The 19844-nt window shown below is 33.9% G+C and overlaps 1 protein-coding gene and 1 pseudogene across 1 annotated transcript; both read right to left on the reverse strand.

Annotated features, from left to right (window-relative positions):
- Positions 1-20: 20 nt before the first annotated feature.
- LOC128225164 (uncharacterized) lies at positions 21-1762 on the reverse strand (annotated as a pseudogene).
- An 11689-nt stretch (positions 1763-13451) lies between these two features.
- Positions 13452-18626, reverse strand: LOC128243035 (perlucin-like protein). Its single transcript, XM_052960544.1, has 5 exons — positions 18564-18626; positions 16844-16938; positions 16492-16582; positions 14696-14915; positions 13452-13569 (listed from the first exon to the last, which is right to left on the reverse strand). The coding sequence occupies exons 1-5, from the start codon at positions 18604-18606 to the stop codon at positions 13536-13538; spliced, it is 483 nt and encodes a 160-aa protein (XP_052816504.1). The 5' UTR covers positions 18607-18626; the 3' UTR covers positions 13452-13535.
- Positions 18627-19844: the final 1218 nt, after the last annotated feature.

Raw genomic sequence — 19844 nt, forward strand, 5'->3', positions numbered from 1 at the left:
GTGGAGGTTAGATTCAATCGTTAGATGCCGCGTGGTGTTGTCAAATCCGATATTAGAAAACCCTTATCAGCCATTATCCCATCACCAGCTTCACACAAATCAAGGAGTCCTGACTTAATTGTCAACTGTTTATCGCTAATGCTTCCACTCCATAGGTCCGAAACGAAAGTTATAATTCCAGATGGACTTATTCCTAAAAGTGCCTTCCAAGTCATATGTGACTTGTAGTGTGAGTACATCATTGATTTGTTAGCAAGTGATTGTGGTGTTTCTGTGTAGAACTCAGTGCAGTCAATTATTATGCGGCAGTTCGGGTATTTCCGTTTGAACTTCTGTGGCATTGTAACTTTTAATGTCTTTCTGGATGGCCAAGCAACTAATGTTGACAGTTTCACACTCATGTATGAAATCCACTGGTTTGTTATGTTTGAACATGTTGATTTTGACACATGGAATCTCCTTGCTAAGTCCTCAAGAAGAAGCCCTAATCTTAAACGCATCAACACTAAAAAAATTCATCAATAAGTCGTAGCGCTCTTGGCCGGCCCTTGTTTTCTCCATTTCCGCATCTATTTGTGTGACTCTCTACATCATCCATTTCATCAAAAAGTAAATGAAAAGTTTCCACATTAGGTAGACCTGTGTAAAACATACACATCTCATTACTTTTAATGTCTTCCACAGTCAGGTCAGGTTTGTTAACTTGTACTCCAACTTCAGAAGTTGTTTATGACATACATTTACATAATGGAGTTTCAAAGTCTGTTTGTGTTGAAACACTACACTTAGTAACTGAAACTGAACTAGTCCCTTCCGTCTGAGTAGAAAAGGACACTCCTACTTTGTCAGCCTGTGTGTCTTTATTCAGCGTTTTCGGTACAGTAAATTCAATCTGGCCAGCATAGTCATGGAACTTGATTGAAGCATACTCGGATACACTGCTTGTAGTTAACGTACAGTCTGGCCCATCATACTCTTCATTCTCCGCCTCTTGGTCTTCGTCATTACATTTGTATGCCGGTTCTGAACTTTCCACCTGAAAATACATAAATAAACAGGATTTTTAGTATTTCTTATGGTTCTTATTTTGTGAGTATTATTTTCGATATTTCACAGAAACGAACAAAAATCCTTGATATGATATTCATGATGCTACGTTGCTTATATGCTGAAAGGCCCTGCAACATACCATCCAGATCCAGAACAATATATTGTACGTTAACTGATTATGCAGGTAAAAAGTCCCCCTTGTTTTAGCAAACTATAAACATGTAACATAACAGAACCAAATCTTTTGTTTGACAATTTCCAATAGTGTTGGTAAACAGTGAAATACATTCATATAAAGTTTAGATAAACATGTTCATGATGTTGTTCAATATATTTAAAATAAAGTAGCTAGTGATTCACAAAGAATGATAAACAAGATGAAACTAGTTTCACAACGACAAACTCAGCTTACCTTTGATAATTTAAATATCTTTTCCTTGTTGTTTATGATAAACACACACGGAACGGGGTTTTCCTTTGTGTATTTGCCGTTGGCGAAGTGAACAGAACAAAGGCGATCGTTTTTCAAACTTGACACAAAGTTTGGACTGACAGCTTTCAGACGTTTAATCCAGAGTTTTCTGAGCTTATCGTCCGTTGGGAATCTGTGCAACGTTACACAAAGTTCATTCACAACTTTCCCCCTGTAGTTACTGCAAATGCAACAATAATGTCGCTTTTTAACTGTCGATTTTGGTGTAGATTCGCTCATTTTCGCACAAGTTTACTTTGCTCTCCACCGGAAGTCAAGATAAGTTCTCCACACGGAAGAGCGTTCAGGGGAGGTAATATATCAAGGGAGATAACAACAGTTATTGAACAGGACTATAGTTATTGCATTTTAGCTATGAATGTAATTGAATACAGCAAAATGACCAAAATAAATTCTTTTGTTATGGAAGATCTTACACTGTCATCAGGGTTGTACTTGTTAACGTTTTAAATAATAAGATAATTTTCTTATTATTTCATATGAAACATATTTCTTGTGAATTAGTCGTTACAAACATTTTCTCCGACTGGTCATTGAAATAAATATTTTTCATGGACTAATCGTTATAAGACCTGCACTCTCACATATTGATGGTCATGTCAGTTTGTATTTATTTTTGTCTTTGAATTAGCCACTGTTGTCTTAGTGTTTGGAAACCAGTAATACTCACAAAATATCAGATCGTACTTTATAATTATATTAAATTTTGAAAAATGATGATTTAATGCTGTAAGCGTTACTAACGCTGTAAGAAAAATGAATTTTTCGGGAGTTTGACCAAACATTTGAGATTTGTTCTATTGTGAATTACAATATGATGTCAAAAAACTGGATCAAAAATTGATGTCAAAACCGGCCGATTCTGAGACAACCAACCTAACTTTTGGGCCTGTCGTTGACCGACAAATTTTATCACTGAATGGTCAGTTTTTGTGGCACAACGTCAGGTAATAAGAACCTTGGTCTTTAGTTATACACCTCCATCGTGTATCAAGAATGTTATAAAATGCTAACTATTTGCGTTTTACCAAAATATTGAGGTTATTATCGATCAAACTGTCCATAGATGAATTATCAAATACCACATTGAAAAAATCGACATTTTCAAATAATTTATCAATCTTCCGAGGACGTCGCTAAGATTAAACTTATTTTCTTTCCGGAAAATAAAAGATCAGTTGTCTTTGACAGCAGCTGACTATTGGGAATTTGACAGAGACATGAATATATCTTAGCAACAGAACGTCTTTGTGTCTGATTTGGTTATTCGGAGCTTTTCCAGAGCACAAATTTGGCGATTTTGGGAATCGGAACTAGAACGGAAGCGCAACGGTATTTCATCGTGAAGAATGTTGTAACATCGTCAGGACATCGGCAAAAGACCTTGCATCGGCCTTTGACGATATATATATATTGTTAGATGCTCTAAAAGGTATGCCGCTGCGCTGCTGGAACTTTAGTTGCGCGAGTTATTGCATCCAAAAGGATATCTGGATACAAGGTTCAACACAGCCTGGCGACTGCTATTAACGTGACAATGTTTATTATTTTTGAAACTTTTGAACCATTATGAACTTACCGCATTAAATAGTTTAAAAAAAAAAGTCCTTAAATTGCCCAAACATTCGATCATATCACAACATGTATATATCTGAAATGACAAAAAATTACTGCATTAGGAACATCACAAAATTTGCAATAGTTTTAATGTGTATAGGAACGGCTACAGTAAAAGACCGAACTACTTGGTATTATTGTAGTACTAAACATTTTAGTTTTACTAAATCTTCCATTCTGTAATTAATTTCTGTCTGAATTCTCAGAGTTTCCACGATTACCAACTGTTTTCCTTTAGGTGCATACGTTTGGTATTAAAAAAATAGAAATTAAAAGTAACGCCAAACAAAGAAATAATATTATATCTTTTATATTATATTTTTATACCACAAGGATAATGGTCGAACAAATTGTACGAAGGGCCTTTATTATTCGTCTTTCCAAACATGACAGTTTAAAATAAGAAACCTAGCTTTACATTTTGAAAAGATAAAGCACTTTCTATCAGGTGAACAAGTACACATAAAAGGTGCAACGAACTCCCCCTTAACCAAAATATTTCTAACTATTGTATCGATTTTAATGTCTGGTGGACATTAACTTTACACTTGATTACCCGAACAACGCTTTTATCAATTACATTTGCCCTAAAAGGCAATTATTTTATGTGTGGTTTCCAATCTCATATCAATAAAATTGCAACATAATGTTTAAGGACGAATTTTATAGCTATGCCTAATGCAAATTAACAAGAAAACGGCTGACATTATTCATTATATGATAATGGGCTTAGCTTTCTTAATGCATTCCTATCCTTCTCATTGTAAACACATGTTACATTTCGCATCGACTAATGTACCGATTTGCTTTATGTTTATGTTGCAAAGCGATCACAAAATGTGTTTTAAATGGCGTAACGAGCTAAACTATATTTTGTTCCTGTGTCAATCTTTTGCAGAAACACCACACACTTTGGCCAGACCATAACCCGGTAATGAAATCAGTCCCGCAATTCAATCCTTAAATAAACTGAACTGAAGACACGAACTGCACTTTAAAAGGAAGCATGGTTTGTACCTCTAGTTTTCCATTTATGTTTTAGACCAAATTAGGGATCATTTTGACCGTATGCCATTAATTACCATTTAAAGTGATAACTGTACCACAAAATTGCAGGAAATTAGTTTTTACGCGTGGCAAGTCTAATCTTCCGACAATCATAACCAATTTTAGTTCTGTAACCATTCTTCAGAGGAATTCAGTTTTCAATGAGCATTCACCCTTATATATAATTAATAAAAACAACAACATATCCTTGTCAAGTAAAAATAAAATAATATTGTTATATTTTATCGCATAAATAATTCCATATCATAGTGTTATCAAAAGTTTCAATGTATTACCTATTGTTAAAATAAATAAGTTAAAAACAGCAAACTCATACACATATTTTTAAACAAAGTCTTGTTTTTACACTTCTTTTTTATGACAGAATAACGTATGATATGATATGATGCACTTTATCGATGTATACGTTGATACCATACGGAAAAAAATACAACAGTTTATATAACAGTATTAAGAATGTAAAAATACGCTATTGACAGATATAACATCATGGATATAATTTTTGCATGACTAATCAAAACAATTCAAATACACGTTCTTGTCCCTGAAGGTTCCAATGTACTATGGATATAACACAAGATGATATTAAGTTCACAAGTAATAACAAGACATTCCTTTGAAAAAAATGATGGTTTCCTATGTAGTTCCTCATCAATTAAAATATTATGTTATAAAATGAAATGTATAGCTATGAATCATTGAGTACTGTTTTTCCTAACGATGATAAAAATGAGGAAATAATAGTATCACTCAATTTTTAAACGACAAAACAAGCTAATGTAAAAGGTTCCTTTGAACTTCTCACATTTAAAGGAAAAACTTAACACAGGGAGAAAAAACTGTTAAGTTACAATCATATATCAGATACAATTTGAGAATAAATTCGTCGCATATTCTATTAGAAGAAAAAGATTCTCTGTGTGGCTTTTATCATGTCGCGCACGTTTTATGAAACAATGATTTAAAATGTGACGTTGACTAGCGAACGACAATTTACTGTATTGCCTTGGGGAAATCATTTGTGGTGAAATGTGTTTCATCTCGTTTTAGCAGTTGAATGGTGATTTGCACTAATATCATTATGTGGTTAAATAAGTCTTGCTGTCTCTGAAATGAAAACTCATGAATATAAAATATCTTTGTTAATTATCGCTACCGGTTTAGATTGATTCTTGAGAAAATTGATTACGAATACGATAATTTGAGAATTTTTTTTAAAATGTTTTGTCTTCTACGCGTCTGTTAATGCAGCTGAAACAAATTATAACTAGGCGGAGGGGGGGGGGGTGAATTTCACCATTAATTTGTAGGAATTTTACCGTTATACACGTTAAAAACAATCTCGAAGAAAATCTTAAATATTTTGCACTGCTCTTATTGTTTATAAAGCAATTGCAATAATTGTTTTTTTTGGATCTCATTAGTTTTGTATACACATACCGCCTGACTGCGCAAGGTGCTGATTAAATGAATGAATATATCTATCTATTATAAATATGTTAATGAGATGAAGCGAAAACTAAACCAAATTTTTGTACTTATTTATTTTTACTGCTAGTATGTTAAACATGATATCGTAAAACTTCACTTTTATCGTCATGCACATCAAAATGACATTCTTACGGAATGACGTAAGGGTCATCGCTTGTGAATGTGTTGATTTCATACGCGATACTCGATAGTACGATGATGAAAACGCAAAATCACGAAACTTATATGGTGTTAACGCGACAGTACGATGATGAAAACGCGATAGTATGTACATAAAAACTCGAAAATACGATGATGATAATAAGATAAACTATCGTGTTTTCACCATCGTACTGTCGCATTTTCGCCATCGTAGTTTCGTGATTGCGCGTTTTCATCATCCTACTATCGCGTTTTCACCATCGTACTATCGCGTTTTCATCATCGTACTGTCGTGTTTTCATCATCGTACTATCGTGTTTTTATCATCGTACTATCGCGTTTTCATTATCGTACTGTCGTGTTTCCATTATCGCAATATAGACATATCTGAAATGACAAGAAATTACTGCATGATAAACATTACACAAGTCTGCAATAAACTTCCTGTCTGAAATCCAAGATATTCCATATTACCAACAATATCCTTGTTTATCTTCAGGTGAATGTGTATGGTATTGAAAATGAAAAAGCCAACAAAGAAATCATATTTATATTCGTATACGAACAATAACACATTTTTATACGGATTTCTTAACACTTCGCCTACTCGAAGGAAAATCGATTTGTCTTTCCCAAGTTCACAAGCACCAACGAATTTCACGCTTTCGAAACAATGTTTTAAATATGGCGTTTACCACGTCGCGCAAATATTATGAAGTAACGATTGACAATAAAACGGACATCCTGAAAATTAATCGACTTAGAAATAAAATTAATTGATAGTCATTAGTTTAAAATACACTTGCCATATCAGTGCTTTATTTATGTGTTGTGTGAGTTTTTATGTCTTTATGCATTCTCCTCCTCGTGTTTTAATGGATGCCATGTACGCAAGAAATATATACACATTATAATGACATATACTTTTCCAATAAAAGACTATTAGCCAAATAAGCTTTTGATAGACTATATAGTTAACAAAATGCTTACTTAAGAAGTTCTCTATATTCAAGAAATAAGTTTTATAATTGCAATATAATATTATTCGTCAACATAAATAGCTACGATGTTATTAATGTCTTCATTTTTCTGTTTAATATTTAAATTATGATTGAATGTCGACACTTTTCACGGGGATCTTGGCCTTATTTCGGAATACATCATACCTAAAAAAATGAGTGAAACCCATCCACTAAGTGATACAAGCAATTAGTGTTTAATCTATCAGTTTCAACATCAATTAAATGAGAGATCATCTTAGTTTTCTAAAAGCTTTGCTATGCTTTCGATGTAAACAACTTTGAAAGTTACACTTGTTTAAGAATGCAATAACTGCACTGAAGACAAGAACTTAACTTATATACGAAACTCTTTTTGTTCCTCTAGCATTTGAATATATGTTTCAGACAGTTCAAGAGATAATAATGACCGCCTGCCTTTGATGAAGTTACGAATAAAAGTGATAATTGCACCAACCATTTGCAGGAAATTACTTTTGAAGCGTGGCAAAAATTAATCTTCCGACGGACATAACCAAATTTAGTTCTTGAAATAATCTTCCGAGCAATTCAGTTTTTAATTAGTATCCACCCTTATAGATGTAATTACATGACAAAGAGGCAGACGAAACATTGTGAAATGATAGAAAGAGTAACTGAAACTCCTCCTGCCATATGCAAATATGAATAAAGCAGAAACACTTCATAAATGGTGGTTTACAATGCATTCGTTGGAAAGTATCGCATCTATCAATGTCATGTGTCTATAACTGTTTTGTCAAGCAATTTGCACACACCAACTGTCGAGAAATGACTGTATTGCGTGTTCAATAGTTTGTTTAAAAGGACAAATGATCGATCATTATGGTTACACGCAACTATTACTTCGTTTAAATGTCTATCATTTGCCCATGGGGTAAATATTCCAACGTGGGTAAATACGCTTTTGGGGCAATACTTTGGTGCGTCTTTGTGGTTATTGAGTGGATACCTATAAATATAATGCTTAAAGCTTCAGTTTAAAAGTACACTTACATTATTATTCTGCAGCTATAACTTATATGCAATAAATATATCTACATAATCTGATTCTAGCGAGAATGATCAAACGTTTCATCTGCACGTGTTCATGAAAGATTAATTGTAAACACAAAATTAGAATCAAGTATAGGTTTAAACATTTTAACTTCAAAGGATCAATTGAAGTAGATTGGCATTCGATTTTAACTTAGTGCAGTTTAAAAAGAATGCGCTCAAGTTGCTTAGAATAGGATTATCAAAGTAATAGACAAAACTTTACACAAAATATGTCAATCAGAAATATCCATGGTGTTTGGATAATTACTTTTCTTTTATACAGTTCGCTTATAGATAATGTATTTCATATTAAAAGTGACGTCTCTTATTATTGTTTTATTTGTTAAATATTAACTTTAAAATCACGGGGAATTCGCTGTTGTGTTTATATGACTGAAACTCCAACAGGGGAAAATGCACCCTACGTACATACATGGGTCATATTCCTACCCGAGTGTAAATTTTCACTGCGAATATAATTGCTTTTAAATGCTCATCTTTCTGGGAAGAGGTTGCTACAAGGCAAAATGTAGTCATTTTAACGCGAATCATGATTCGGACAGTAATGGTAAAAAAATTGTATCCTTCATGTTTGCAACATCCACGTTTTAAAACAAAAACATTACAGATTTTGATTGTATCAGTGAATTTGTTCAGTCACGCCAAAGTAAAGTTATAGTCTAGTCACCGATAAAATAATTAAAAATTACTTCTTCGCAGATGAATTTAGAAAAATATTTACAATGTGGGTTTTAGTGTGACGTTAAATAGATAGTGTCGATTTGTTGTATTGTATAATCCTTTGTGAAGAAATAAATTTAAGAGTAAAATGATGGTACTTATATCAATATCTGGCCAAATTAGTTGTGTTGTCTTCGAAATGAAAATTCATTACACCTTTGTTGGTGATAGCTACCCATTTGGAATGCTTCTCTAGAACATTACTAACGAATACCATAAAGCATAATGCAATTATACTGATGAGTTCCTATATATTGTTTTCTAAATTAAAGGTATTACTGTTATAGAATCACATTCATAGCCATGATCTATTGAAAGTTTTTTTTTTCATAACGATGATGAAAATGAGGAAAATAAGTCAACGTATTACCCAATGTATGCTAGACTGAACAAGCCAATGTATAGGTGTATTTTAAAAACTCCGCACGTATCAAGGAATATTTGTGACTTTTAATCACTGTGAGAAAAATTTCTTACATTACAAACATAAATCAGATACAATAAAATGAAAATTACTTCCTCGCTTATTCTATAAGGAATATATTCACAATGTGGGTGTTAACATGTTCTGCGCACGTTCTTTGAAATAATGATGTATAATGTGACGTTGAATAAAGAATGACATTTTGTTGTATTGCCTTTGGGAAATCATTTGTGAAGATATACGTTTCGTCTGGATTTAAGAGTTAAATGGTGTTTGGCACTTATATCATTATGTGGCTAAATTAGTCTTGCTGTCTGCGAAATGAAGATTACAGCGTCCGATTTGAAAGGCTTCTTTAGAACGAATATCATCTGAGAAAATGCAATCTAAATGTTTTGCTTGTCCCGCGTTTGTTAATGCAGTTGAAACAAATGTTCACTATGACCACCTGTAATTGTTGATTTCGTCAGTAAGGGGTGTGATTTTCACCATAAATTCGCAGGAAATACTTAGTTGCACATGGCTTGGTACGTTTTTGCCCATTGTGCATTGTCGTTTGAGGTTTTCCCTGTGCCTCTAATCATTTGTTTTAAGTTTTCGACTCCTGGGCTTTTTCCTGTAGTTTTAGTTAAAGTTTAGAAACGAATGTTTACTATTTTAAGTGCCTCCGGTAATATTCAAACATCAATCAACTTTTGTATTAAGTTTGACAAATATCACGAGCAATTACTAATGCAGTGCTATTAACTTTATGTTCGTGGTTTATTTATTTTCATCCAAGTGCCTGCAGACAGGATCTTCATTAACTTTAAGATTATCGGGTTCTCCCTATAGTTTCTGGCCTTGAATGCAAATTAACAACATCACCCAATGGTGGTTTAGCCTGTTATTGTAAGACACGAAACGCGGCATGATGAAACGCGGTGATCCCCGAGCCCCGTACCAATCTCAGTACATAATGCTTTATCAGATATCTGCATAATGTGTAAAATATACAGTCAATTCAACTACGTCCATTGGACCACCCTTTTAGGTAACAAGTACTCCTAAAAGAGTCGTGGAATACTTTGTACCAAAATGTTATGAAGCCTTATTTCGTACCGTTATAACTTCAACCAATTTTTTCCAAACAAATAGATAAAGGTGAAAAATCACATGATTGATATGGTTAGAATTCATTAGTTAATATTCATCTAAGCCCTAATGGCTCAACCATTTCATCATGTGAAAATTAATTATTTGCCAGTGATCGAGCGAATGACTGCTTTGCGTGTTTCTTTATGATATAATGCTAAAAGCGATACATAAAGTCATAACTCGGAAAAACGTGTTATGCAATTTCTGTCATTCGTTGCTGCGCCTTTTAAAAGTTCCAAAAAGACGCATATATCTGGAAAGGTGTGTTTGTAAGACACTTTTATCACCGACTTGTTACACATCAAAACTCAAAAAGCACTTATTTATATCATAATACTACTAAAAATAATTATAAAAAACTAGAAACCAGCCAAGAGGTCAAACATCTAAAGAAGACCTTTTTAGAGTCCCAATAAAAGGCCTATAATACACTGAACGAGGTACACACAACATTTCAAAGCCACTTAGACAGACAACGTATATAACAAAATATAGTCATAAATAAGTGTTATTTTTGCACAAACGATATGCCTTTCCGTTAGAACTAGCAAAACTAGAAACTTCCATCACACACCACTTGTCAGATAGGTCACGCGCTTCATAGAGTCGCTACTTATTTTTTTCATTGAATGGTTTATGAAAATTATTTTATTTTCAATAAATTGCAATTCAATAAATAAGAATGGAAGACTAAACCCACTTACTGGTGAGATGAACAAACGTGCGGTTTCAAATTTAGTTTCTTTATAGATTAATTTATCTAACGCATGCAGGAATCAAATAGCAATCAGATGTTTCCGGTTCGAACTGCTTAATCAGGACCTCGGGCTCACTGCGTTAAGTATGCGCCCTCGGATTCGGACCGTAAACACATGATACACATAACAAATCATGACTCGAACCATTGCGTCTGACATGGTGTATATGTTTATGCTTGCCTACATATATCATATATGTTAAACTTTTCAACCAGTATCTCAACGATGTCTGCTCGTCATCGTCATCGTCTAATTGGATGTTTTCGATCAGTAGAATTGTCGTATAGTGAAACAACTTGGAGTGTAGCAAGGTGAAGGCAGTGAAGTATATTGGTATTGTGTTTTTGTCACTGTTACTAAAATATAAAATAAAAACGTATTCCACTCAAAAAATATTTTTGAAATGTTAATATAGAGACAAAGGTTTAAATTTATTATGTAAATCTAGGTTAAGGTCAAGGTTACCTATTAATTAAATAGACAAAAGTCATCAGTTGAATAACATCGGTGACGTATGGTGATAAAGCTATGTAGTTAGAATTGAGGTTTACTTATTGAACTTGCTATGTAGCAAGGTCAGATGAAGATGTACCTTATGCTTGCATTAGGCGTATTTGGTGTCAAGGTCAATGTTTCTAACAAAAAAAAAAAGGTGTCCCTTCTGATGATCGTGTTATGAGAGATGTATGGTGATGCAACTTGTTATGCAGCATGCTCATATGCGTGCCTTTGGATGGCATTTTGACTATGTGGTTTCAATGTGACTGGTTATCAAAATAGAGCAACGATTCCTGCTTTGAGCTAGGAGTGACGGGCAGGGGTAAAATTGGTATGTTAAAACATAACATTTTTTTTCTTAAATGCATACACCCCGGTGCGATTACATTTAAGGTATATTTTCAACCATCCTACCGTTCACATATCCTTGATAGCGCTAACATTGTCAGAATGCATTAAGTATTTCGCGAAGACTGTCGGCGAAAAATAATTGTGATTAAACAATACTTGTTTGTGTTTGTAAGCCTAGACATAGTCCACTTTCTCTATCAGAAAATGTTATGTCCTATATGGAGTTATTCTTCCTAAGAGCAATACCTTATTTTTTAAATTGACTCTTCTATTTCATTTAAGTGTTTCCCTTAGTCATTCATTGTCACTGCTGAATTATAAACATAGCCTTAAAATGCATTTGCGTTAATACGAAACTAGTTTCAGGTTTGTTTACATGGGTATCGGCGGAACCTGTTTCAAAAGTTTTGTTTGAAGTTATGAATGCATGGTTTTGTGAACGGCTTCAACAATATAATGGACCTTCTGCATGTAGTCGTTATTGCTAAATTTCAACAATGATGCCGTAGATGGAAGCTTGCCTTTTTTACTAAATGGATTTTCAACACGCGTGTTGGATCACTATCTGCTGTGTTGTTATTTAAAAGTGGGCTAGTTTTCGGATAGAACAAACCGACGAAACAACATCCAGAGGGGGTTTTGAAATATAGATAGTGAACAAATATTAAACCAAATCTAGTTCATTACCAACAAAACGCCCCCAGTTTCTCATTTGCTTTAGTTCTTTCTTGTTCTCAATATCTTTTGAATGTTTAAATCTATAAAACACATATGGTAATTTTCTTTTCCTTAGGAATTAAAAATAACATGGAGGCCACTTTAACATCAGTAGCATCACTCAATGAGTCTTATTTATCCGAAACATAACGGAGCGATCATCGTCAGTCTGTTGTGTATAATTGGTAAGCCAACTGCTTTTGGCTATAAAGGTTCCAGCAGTTGATCTTTTTCCGATGACCCGCGCTGTTGAAAGGTGGGCAATTAACAATTAAAATCGTTAGTTCTGATGATTAACACAGAGCAATTCTAGGAATTAGACACCAGATATCTCCAAATCGACAACTATAGTATTTTCAAAAATCAAGCCTTGATTTGACCTAGTACGAGGCCAATAATACATTACTTCACATGATCAATGTAATATTTTGTCGTTATTTTCAACCCGTTTGAAAAAAAACGCATATTGGTTTCCTATTTTTAGTATGTATATTTAGCATGTGAAAGTGAAAGAACCGACGCTGTTTTTAGATATACTGGTATCTACGTGGTGGGCATACCCAGTAAATTTCGAAATTTGTAAAAAACTGCGAACGATGCTTGTGTCGTAAGCCACGTGATACATCAGGAAGTAAGATTTAATGCCTTATACACTGCGATATAAATTGTATATATTATAAAGATTTTATTTTTTCTTGTTATTCTATCATCTGGTGTTTTGTTTCTTTACAATCCCTGATAAAATCGTGTGATCAATGTCTGCATCAATGTCTATATCATTGTTAATAAGAAATTGAAAATCGAAACTTGCGTAAGCGGCGTAGAATGGGTTCGAAACAGTTTTCCACTAACAACTTTATATGCAACTTGGTTGAACTATAAAAACTGAATTCGACGATTGGTTTTGTTATTTGATTGAAAAAAATCAGTATACATTTCAATAAACCTGGTACAGCAGTTCACTGTCGCCATGTCTACTTTCCGATAACCTCTGACCCGTGCTCAAACCTGTTTACACATAATACAAAAACATTGCAGTAAATGATGTTATAACGTAAACCTCTTCCAGTGCTCCAGCCAGAGTCTACAGCATGACATCAGCATACATGCATTAGTGGAAATTTTAATCGGAACTCCTCGGCCATTTGTATCGCAAACGTCCTCGGATGTATGCCGGTACATCAGTTGAAGTACTTCATTTTTTATTTTTTTATTTTACCAATAATTAAGTGTAGTGTTTAAGAGTTGAATTTATTGATATAAGTTTAAATTGATTGTCAGTGAAGTGTATCATTGCAAACATAGTTAAGATTCCCAAGAGTTCAGTCATAAAGTTTAACTACTAAATAAAATTACTACGCGATCTACTTGCAGCGGACTTAAACATACCACTGATTGAGTATGTAAACCGTCCAAATACATCAGAGGTTGTTTTCGATAAAAAATGACCGAGAAGCTCCGAATGGTGGAAATTTAAGCCAGACTAAATGCCAAAAAGTAAAGATCAGTTTTGCTCAAAGCCACTGAAATGGAAGATACCACTAACTGAACTTATAAATCCCATATTATGTGCAATTCAAAAAACAAAAGTAATGCCTTCAATAAAAATGCTTAAATATTAGATTTACGTACAAATTTTTACGCAAACAATAGGTTTCACGTCATAATACAATATTTTGTGAATTGTGATACATCAATAGTCGAGTTGTTATTCGTGTAAATATTGGACGATATAGTACGATGAATTGCTAATAAATATACATTTAACTAATCCTTCCGAAATAGTTTATTTACGAGTCCATTTATCAGAAAATTTAATTGTTACACATTTATTTTCAGGTTATCCTTCATACCGCGACCTAAAAGGATGGACTCATAGTGGGGTTACAATCGATTTTGAAACTAAACACACTGTCAGGACAATTCTAAAGCCATCTAAGCCTTTATTTATAAAACACTGCAGTCATTTTCATTATTTAAGTATCAGGCTACTATATATATCATATTTACACATGATTATACCTGAACTATGTATATGCTCATTATAAAATATATCCGTAGGGGATGATTGATACTTAAGATGCAAATAATACATTTTAAGTATACTAAACACAATGGCAATAAGAATACTCACCCTATTTCACAAATGGCTCTATACGCTCTATTTGTGCATGGTTCATCAGCCCAGTGATAATTATAGGCGTCATATATCACAACACAGTTGGCTCCTGTAGCTTGGTTTGGCTCATTGCCGTTAGGAGCCCAGTCCGTAAAGGCGGTGGTCACCTCAGACGGGTACCATTTCCAAACACCCTCAACAACTTCATCCGTTAAACCAATCCAGTGTATGTGGGCTGTCAACAAAAAAAAACCATACATTTTCATGCTTGAATATATATTTTCCACCATATACTTTTGGCGTCAAATGGAAATGTATCTCATCGGGTGGCTTTTCACCGAAATTCATTTTGGTGAGTGGTATTTCACCAAAATCAATTTTTCAAATATACAAACATAATTGGATTTCAAAATATATCTGACTGTAAACGGACTTCAATTTCCTAAGCTATGGTTGGAATAATAGTTGTAGAGCATGCAAAGTATGTGAAATAATTTTAGGAATACATATCTAACATTATAAATGTAAAAAGCCAGAACTATATTTGAAAGTCTGTTATTCTTTTACAGAATAATCATCCCTTAATAATTATATACTTTTGTCGAGCTCGCAAGTGGTGACCGAGAAATAATTGGCACAAGGTTGAGGTTCAGTGTAACTACGTGTGTGTGTGTGCGTGCGTCCGTCCGAACTGAACTTTGTCCGGGCTGAACTTTATATATGCATTATAGGATTGAAGGTTAACCACGAAATAACTCGACCACACTATCCTAAAATTCATGTTAGAACTGGACGCTTACCGTTCTCATGACGAAGTGTATTTGGGAGAGTTTCTTCTCTTGTCAATTATATAACCCTAGGCGAGTGGATTTTTTTATTTTATAGAAAGTTGAAATATCGTCGACAAATCATGATTAATAGTTGTATTGTGTCCCATGACGTGATAAGCAGCCCATAAAATGTTGTATTTTTTCATTTTCAGGATCAAGACTGATTTTACCCAGCTGAGGCCACAGGCAACTATTAAAAGTAAGCCAGGGGCAGCTGTTGGGATCTGCATCATACAGTCAAGTCTCTGTGGACATGATGAGGTTGTGTGCGCATAAAAACCAGGTATGTACTTCAAAGGTCTAGGTCAAAAAGAGGATCAAAGGTTGTAATCATAGGTTTTTGAAAATAACTTGCCATGCAGGTTAACCACGATAAGGTCGGTAGTGGCGTACAGATCTGCTCTACAAAGGTCAATGTCACGGTTAGAGGTCAAAATTTGAAATGATCATTTTACGGGCTGTATCTTGACCGTGCATCAGAGGAGTTCAAAAACAAATTTCCATAGAGGTTTCTCACGATGTCGCGTACAAGTCAGGTCTGTACCACAATTATCAAAGTCACACTCAGGGTTTTAATGTCAAAATGAGTTCTATGTATATGCCTGGGCTGGACTAAGCCTTACACGGGCTGTATCTTCACCATGCGTTAAAGGATTTTCCAAAAACTATGCCATGGAGGTTCAACATGCGGAGGCGTAGTTTCGTCGGTACACGTATTGTTCAACTCTATCTTTTGGAGTTGAAATTGCATGGAAGAGCATTTGACTGTGTTAAGCTCTTTCAACGGGCTAGACATGTCGCCTTTTGGTGTCTAGAGTTTTAAAACATGCATATTTGATATAAAACAAATATGTTATAGGATAACGAGATTAGCAGTTAGGTCCCGTAGATATGGAAGGTTTATCGGCGTCAACATTTATCGAATTATTATATTTTTTAACTGTTAAGTATTCTTCTAGTATAGTTAACTGAATGACGCACATTTAATGTCGCTCAGAAATCCTCTAATGAACGTATTTTCCTCGGCAGTCTCGATGTTTACTAAATTACCACCAAAATGCTCGCAGAATTTCTGAAAAGACAGGTATTATCAAAAACGGCAAAGGATGTGTTAGTCGTTTTTTTTCATGTTTAAAACACATTCAGATATTAATCTGAATGGTAAAAAATAATATGATGCAAAAAAGCAAACATCAAATAAACAAACGCAATATGCAAACTAAAATCAAACAATGTGTTGAGATATATTTTGTATTTTTAGGTCAACGACAAAAAAGCTAGTTCAATGAACTATTGCAAATAGTGTCTACAAATAGCATTAAAAAGACGGAACCTGCGCGGCATTGAAGTCGACATCTTCATGAGCAAACAGGTAACAGGATTGTCCGTAATGCGTCCACCCATCTGGGCACTGGGCCACTACACAACCTATTTATAGGAACACATTTACTATGAAAGCGTACCGTTAATTTGTCTCACGTCTCTAACAAAACGGAATATTATTAGAAAACACGTGATTTGTTTGCCTGATGTGGCGCTATCACATGAATGGACGCATTTGCTTTTGTCTGACATTTGGCTATAATATTATTAGCATTCTGATACATTTGATCAAAATAAAACGTTTTAAGAGTATGAACCGAACTTAAATGTGTGTTGAATAATCAAATTGGTCGCCTGGTTAAATATGAAATATTGATTTTGTCTGTTTTACTAGCATACATAACCTAATGCATTGCATTCCATTACAGTAAAGCCATACTAAACAGAAAATGCAAAACAACACAAACATATCACAAACATAGCACATACAACATGTCACTTGATATGTGAAATAAATTAAATGTATTGCTTTCAATGATATCATTTATATATTCATTTTAGGTAAGGTCATACCAAATCGTTTCTGTGTTTTGCGTCCGTGAACAGATAGATTCAGGGTCTCGTAGACAAAAAAAACAAAAAACATTTCATATGATAAACAATCTTGGCGAATGTTTTCGATTACCTTTTACTATGATTCCACTTACAGAATACAACTGTAAACAACATGTTTCATTCTTTAGTATTAGTATTCTTTGCATTTGATATTAGAAAATGAGGCAATCTGTGTGATTCCCATTTTCAACAGACTTAAATACAGGTTTTATTTGAACACATTTTACAGTGAAACCCCATCTACAGTTGAAAATGGTCACGAATGGACTCAGGAGGCTCTGGTGTCTTTAGTCTTAATGGGATGTCACTCGTTTGATATTCTCTTTTTTCGGGGGTCGTTTTTTATGATAGTTAGATTGGTCTGTGTTCCAATGATTAACACAACACATAAAAACGAGTTGGTATTACGTAAAATATATGCCACAAGCTTAATATCTATTGCATTTGGTCGTAAATAGATGTTACGTAAATTGAGCCAATATATGTGATTGGCTGCATGAATGCTATTTATGGTATGCATTCCAGTATATAGTAAATTCTTGGTACACCGTTGCTCCTTTCCATTGTATATTGACGCCATCCCCTTTTGAAAATACAGGTAAATATAAATAAATCCCTTGAAATAACAATTAGTATCTCATTGGAAACACAGTTAAATGTAGGTACAACCCTTTAAGTAAACATTTTTACGTCATTGTAAATACAGTTAAGTGGGGATAAAATCCTTGAACTAAACATTGATAAGTACCTCATTGGAAGAACAGTGAAGTGTAGGTATAACCCATTCAGTAAAAGTAATACCCTGAGTGGGAACACAGTTAAGTTTGGGCAAAACCCTTGAAGTAACCATAAGTACCTCATTGAAAACACAGTTAAGAGTAGGTAAACCCCTTTAAGTATCCATAAATAACGCATTGGAATCTGCATGACAACATTAATGGAAACGCTAGTGTAACTTTCCACAATCGAGTAGCAGTAGGTTAACTATTTCAAAATATTTTCTACAAATGTGATATTTTATATCACCCCGTCAGAAGTTACTGATATTGTAATGGTTTTGAAAAACATACACAAAGCATACATTTATGTTTAACTAAAATGTAAATAAACTTTACCTACTAGTGACCAGAGCACTAGATGCTTCATTATATCCGTCATTATAACAGGTCTACTTAAAGCAAAACTAGGTCCGTTAATGAAGATAAGACAAATATATACATCAAGAATGACATAAATACATGACACTCTTATCTAATAGTAACCATGACGTTTTTGTACGGACGAAATACAAATTGTTCGAGGCCTAGCATACAAGCATATTGTTACACAACTGGATTGTCACTCATTGGGGATACTCACATATTGATGCATAACTGTATCGTCTCTCATTTGGTCCATGTATCCTTGCCAGTTAGATAATGGTCACATAGGCATTCCTAAAACTGTGTACTTCCCTGCGATTCCATTATAGAACGAGGCTGTGTGAGCTATCAAACTGACCAGCAAAATGGAATTTGGTACCTTTTAACGAAATCCAAAGTAACAGGATGTGGTCCAGGATGACATGCCTGGATTTCATTTCTAATTGATATTTTGTTTATTATTGAGTGATGCAAATACTTGATATTTGTTATTCTCAAAATTCAGTCCAAAACCTGCTCTCAGAAAGAAAGTACGTAAGTAACTAAAAGTGTTTGTTTTTTGCTGGAGCAAGAACTGACCGTCTTCGGGCTGATGCATCAGGGATTCCCTGAAAAATAAACGACTATGGGCTTTTAAATGAGAGAATTGTCTTCGAAGATACGCGTCATACCTTTTTAATTGTAAAAATCAATTGCATTTGAAGAGAATTTGAATTATGTGAATTGTTCTTATAAACTTTAATTCTAAAAAAGGCATTTTATTCTAAAATACAATATGATTGCATTGAATGTATAGAGAAAAATAATAGTAGTGTACAACATTCTGGTAATGCTTGAGTTTGTTTAGGTCTAATGTGTGGATATGGTCCAATATACTGAAAAACAAATATATTGATTAACATTATGGAAACCAATGGCTTATATAGATCAGAAGAGAGGAAGGTTCATTTTTGCACGTAATTTTTACAAATATATATTGTTGTGAAACCATACGTCAACTTGAAATAAAACGATGCAATTGCATAAATACAAATCTAACTGCATACTTAAGCTGGCATTGTATAACCATTTTTCCATATTTGTTGATTTTCCATAAGCAAGGAAATAGAAGATGTTTCATAACATGGAGAAAATAGCAAATAAGTGTTAGCTCAATTACGGGTTGTCCCTTTTAGAGCCGAAAATTGCACACTTTATTATTAAAAGGGTGCATGTAAAAGCATTTATTGCGTTTTATTCTGGCTTATATAAACT

Source organism: Mya arenaria, chromosome 1 (assembly GCF_026914265.1).
Source record: "Mya arenaria isolate MELC-2E11 chromosome 1, ASM2691426v1".
Taxonomy (NCBI): Eukaryota; Metazoa; Mollusca; class Bivalvia; order Myida; family Myidae; genus Mya; species Mya arenaria.

Bases quoted from the DNA above. Each gene is read 5' to 3' on its own strand.
- LOC128243035 (XM_052960544.1), bottom strand. From the start codon at position 18,606: ATGACGGATATAATGAAGCATCTAGTGCTCTGGTCACTAGTAG. The intron at 16,583-16,843 runs GTTCCGTCTTTT...CTGTCTTTTCAG, and splicing joins TCGACTTCAATGCCGCGCAG to AAATTCTGCGAGCATTTTGG. The intron at 14,916-16,491 runs GTGCGTCATTCA...TTTTGTTGACAG, and splicing joins ATTTCTGAGCGACATTAAAT to CCCACATACACTGGATTGGT.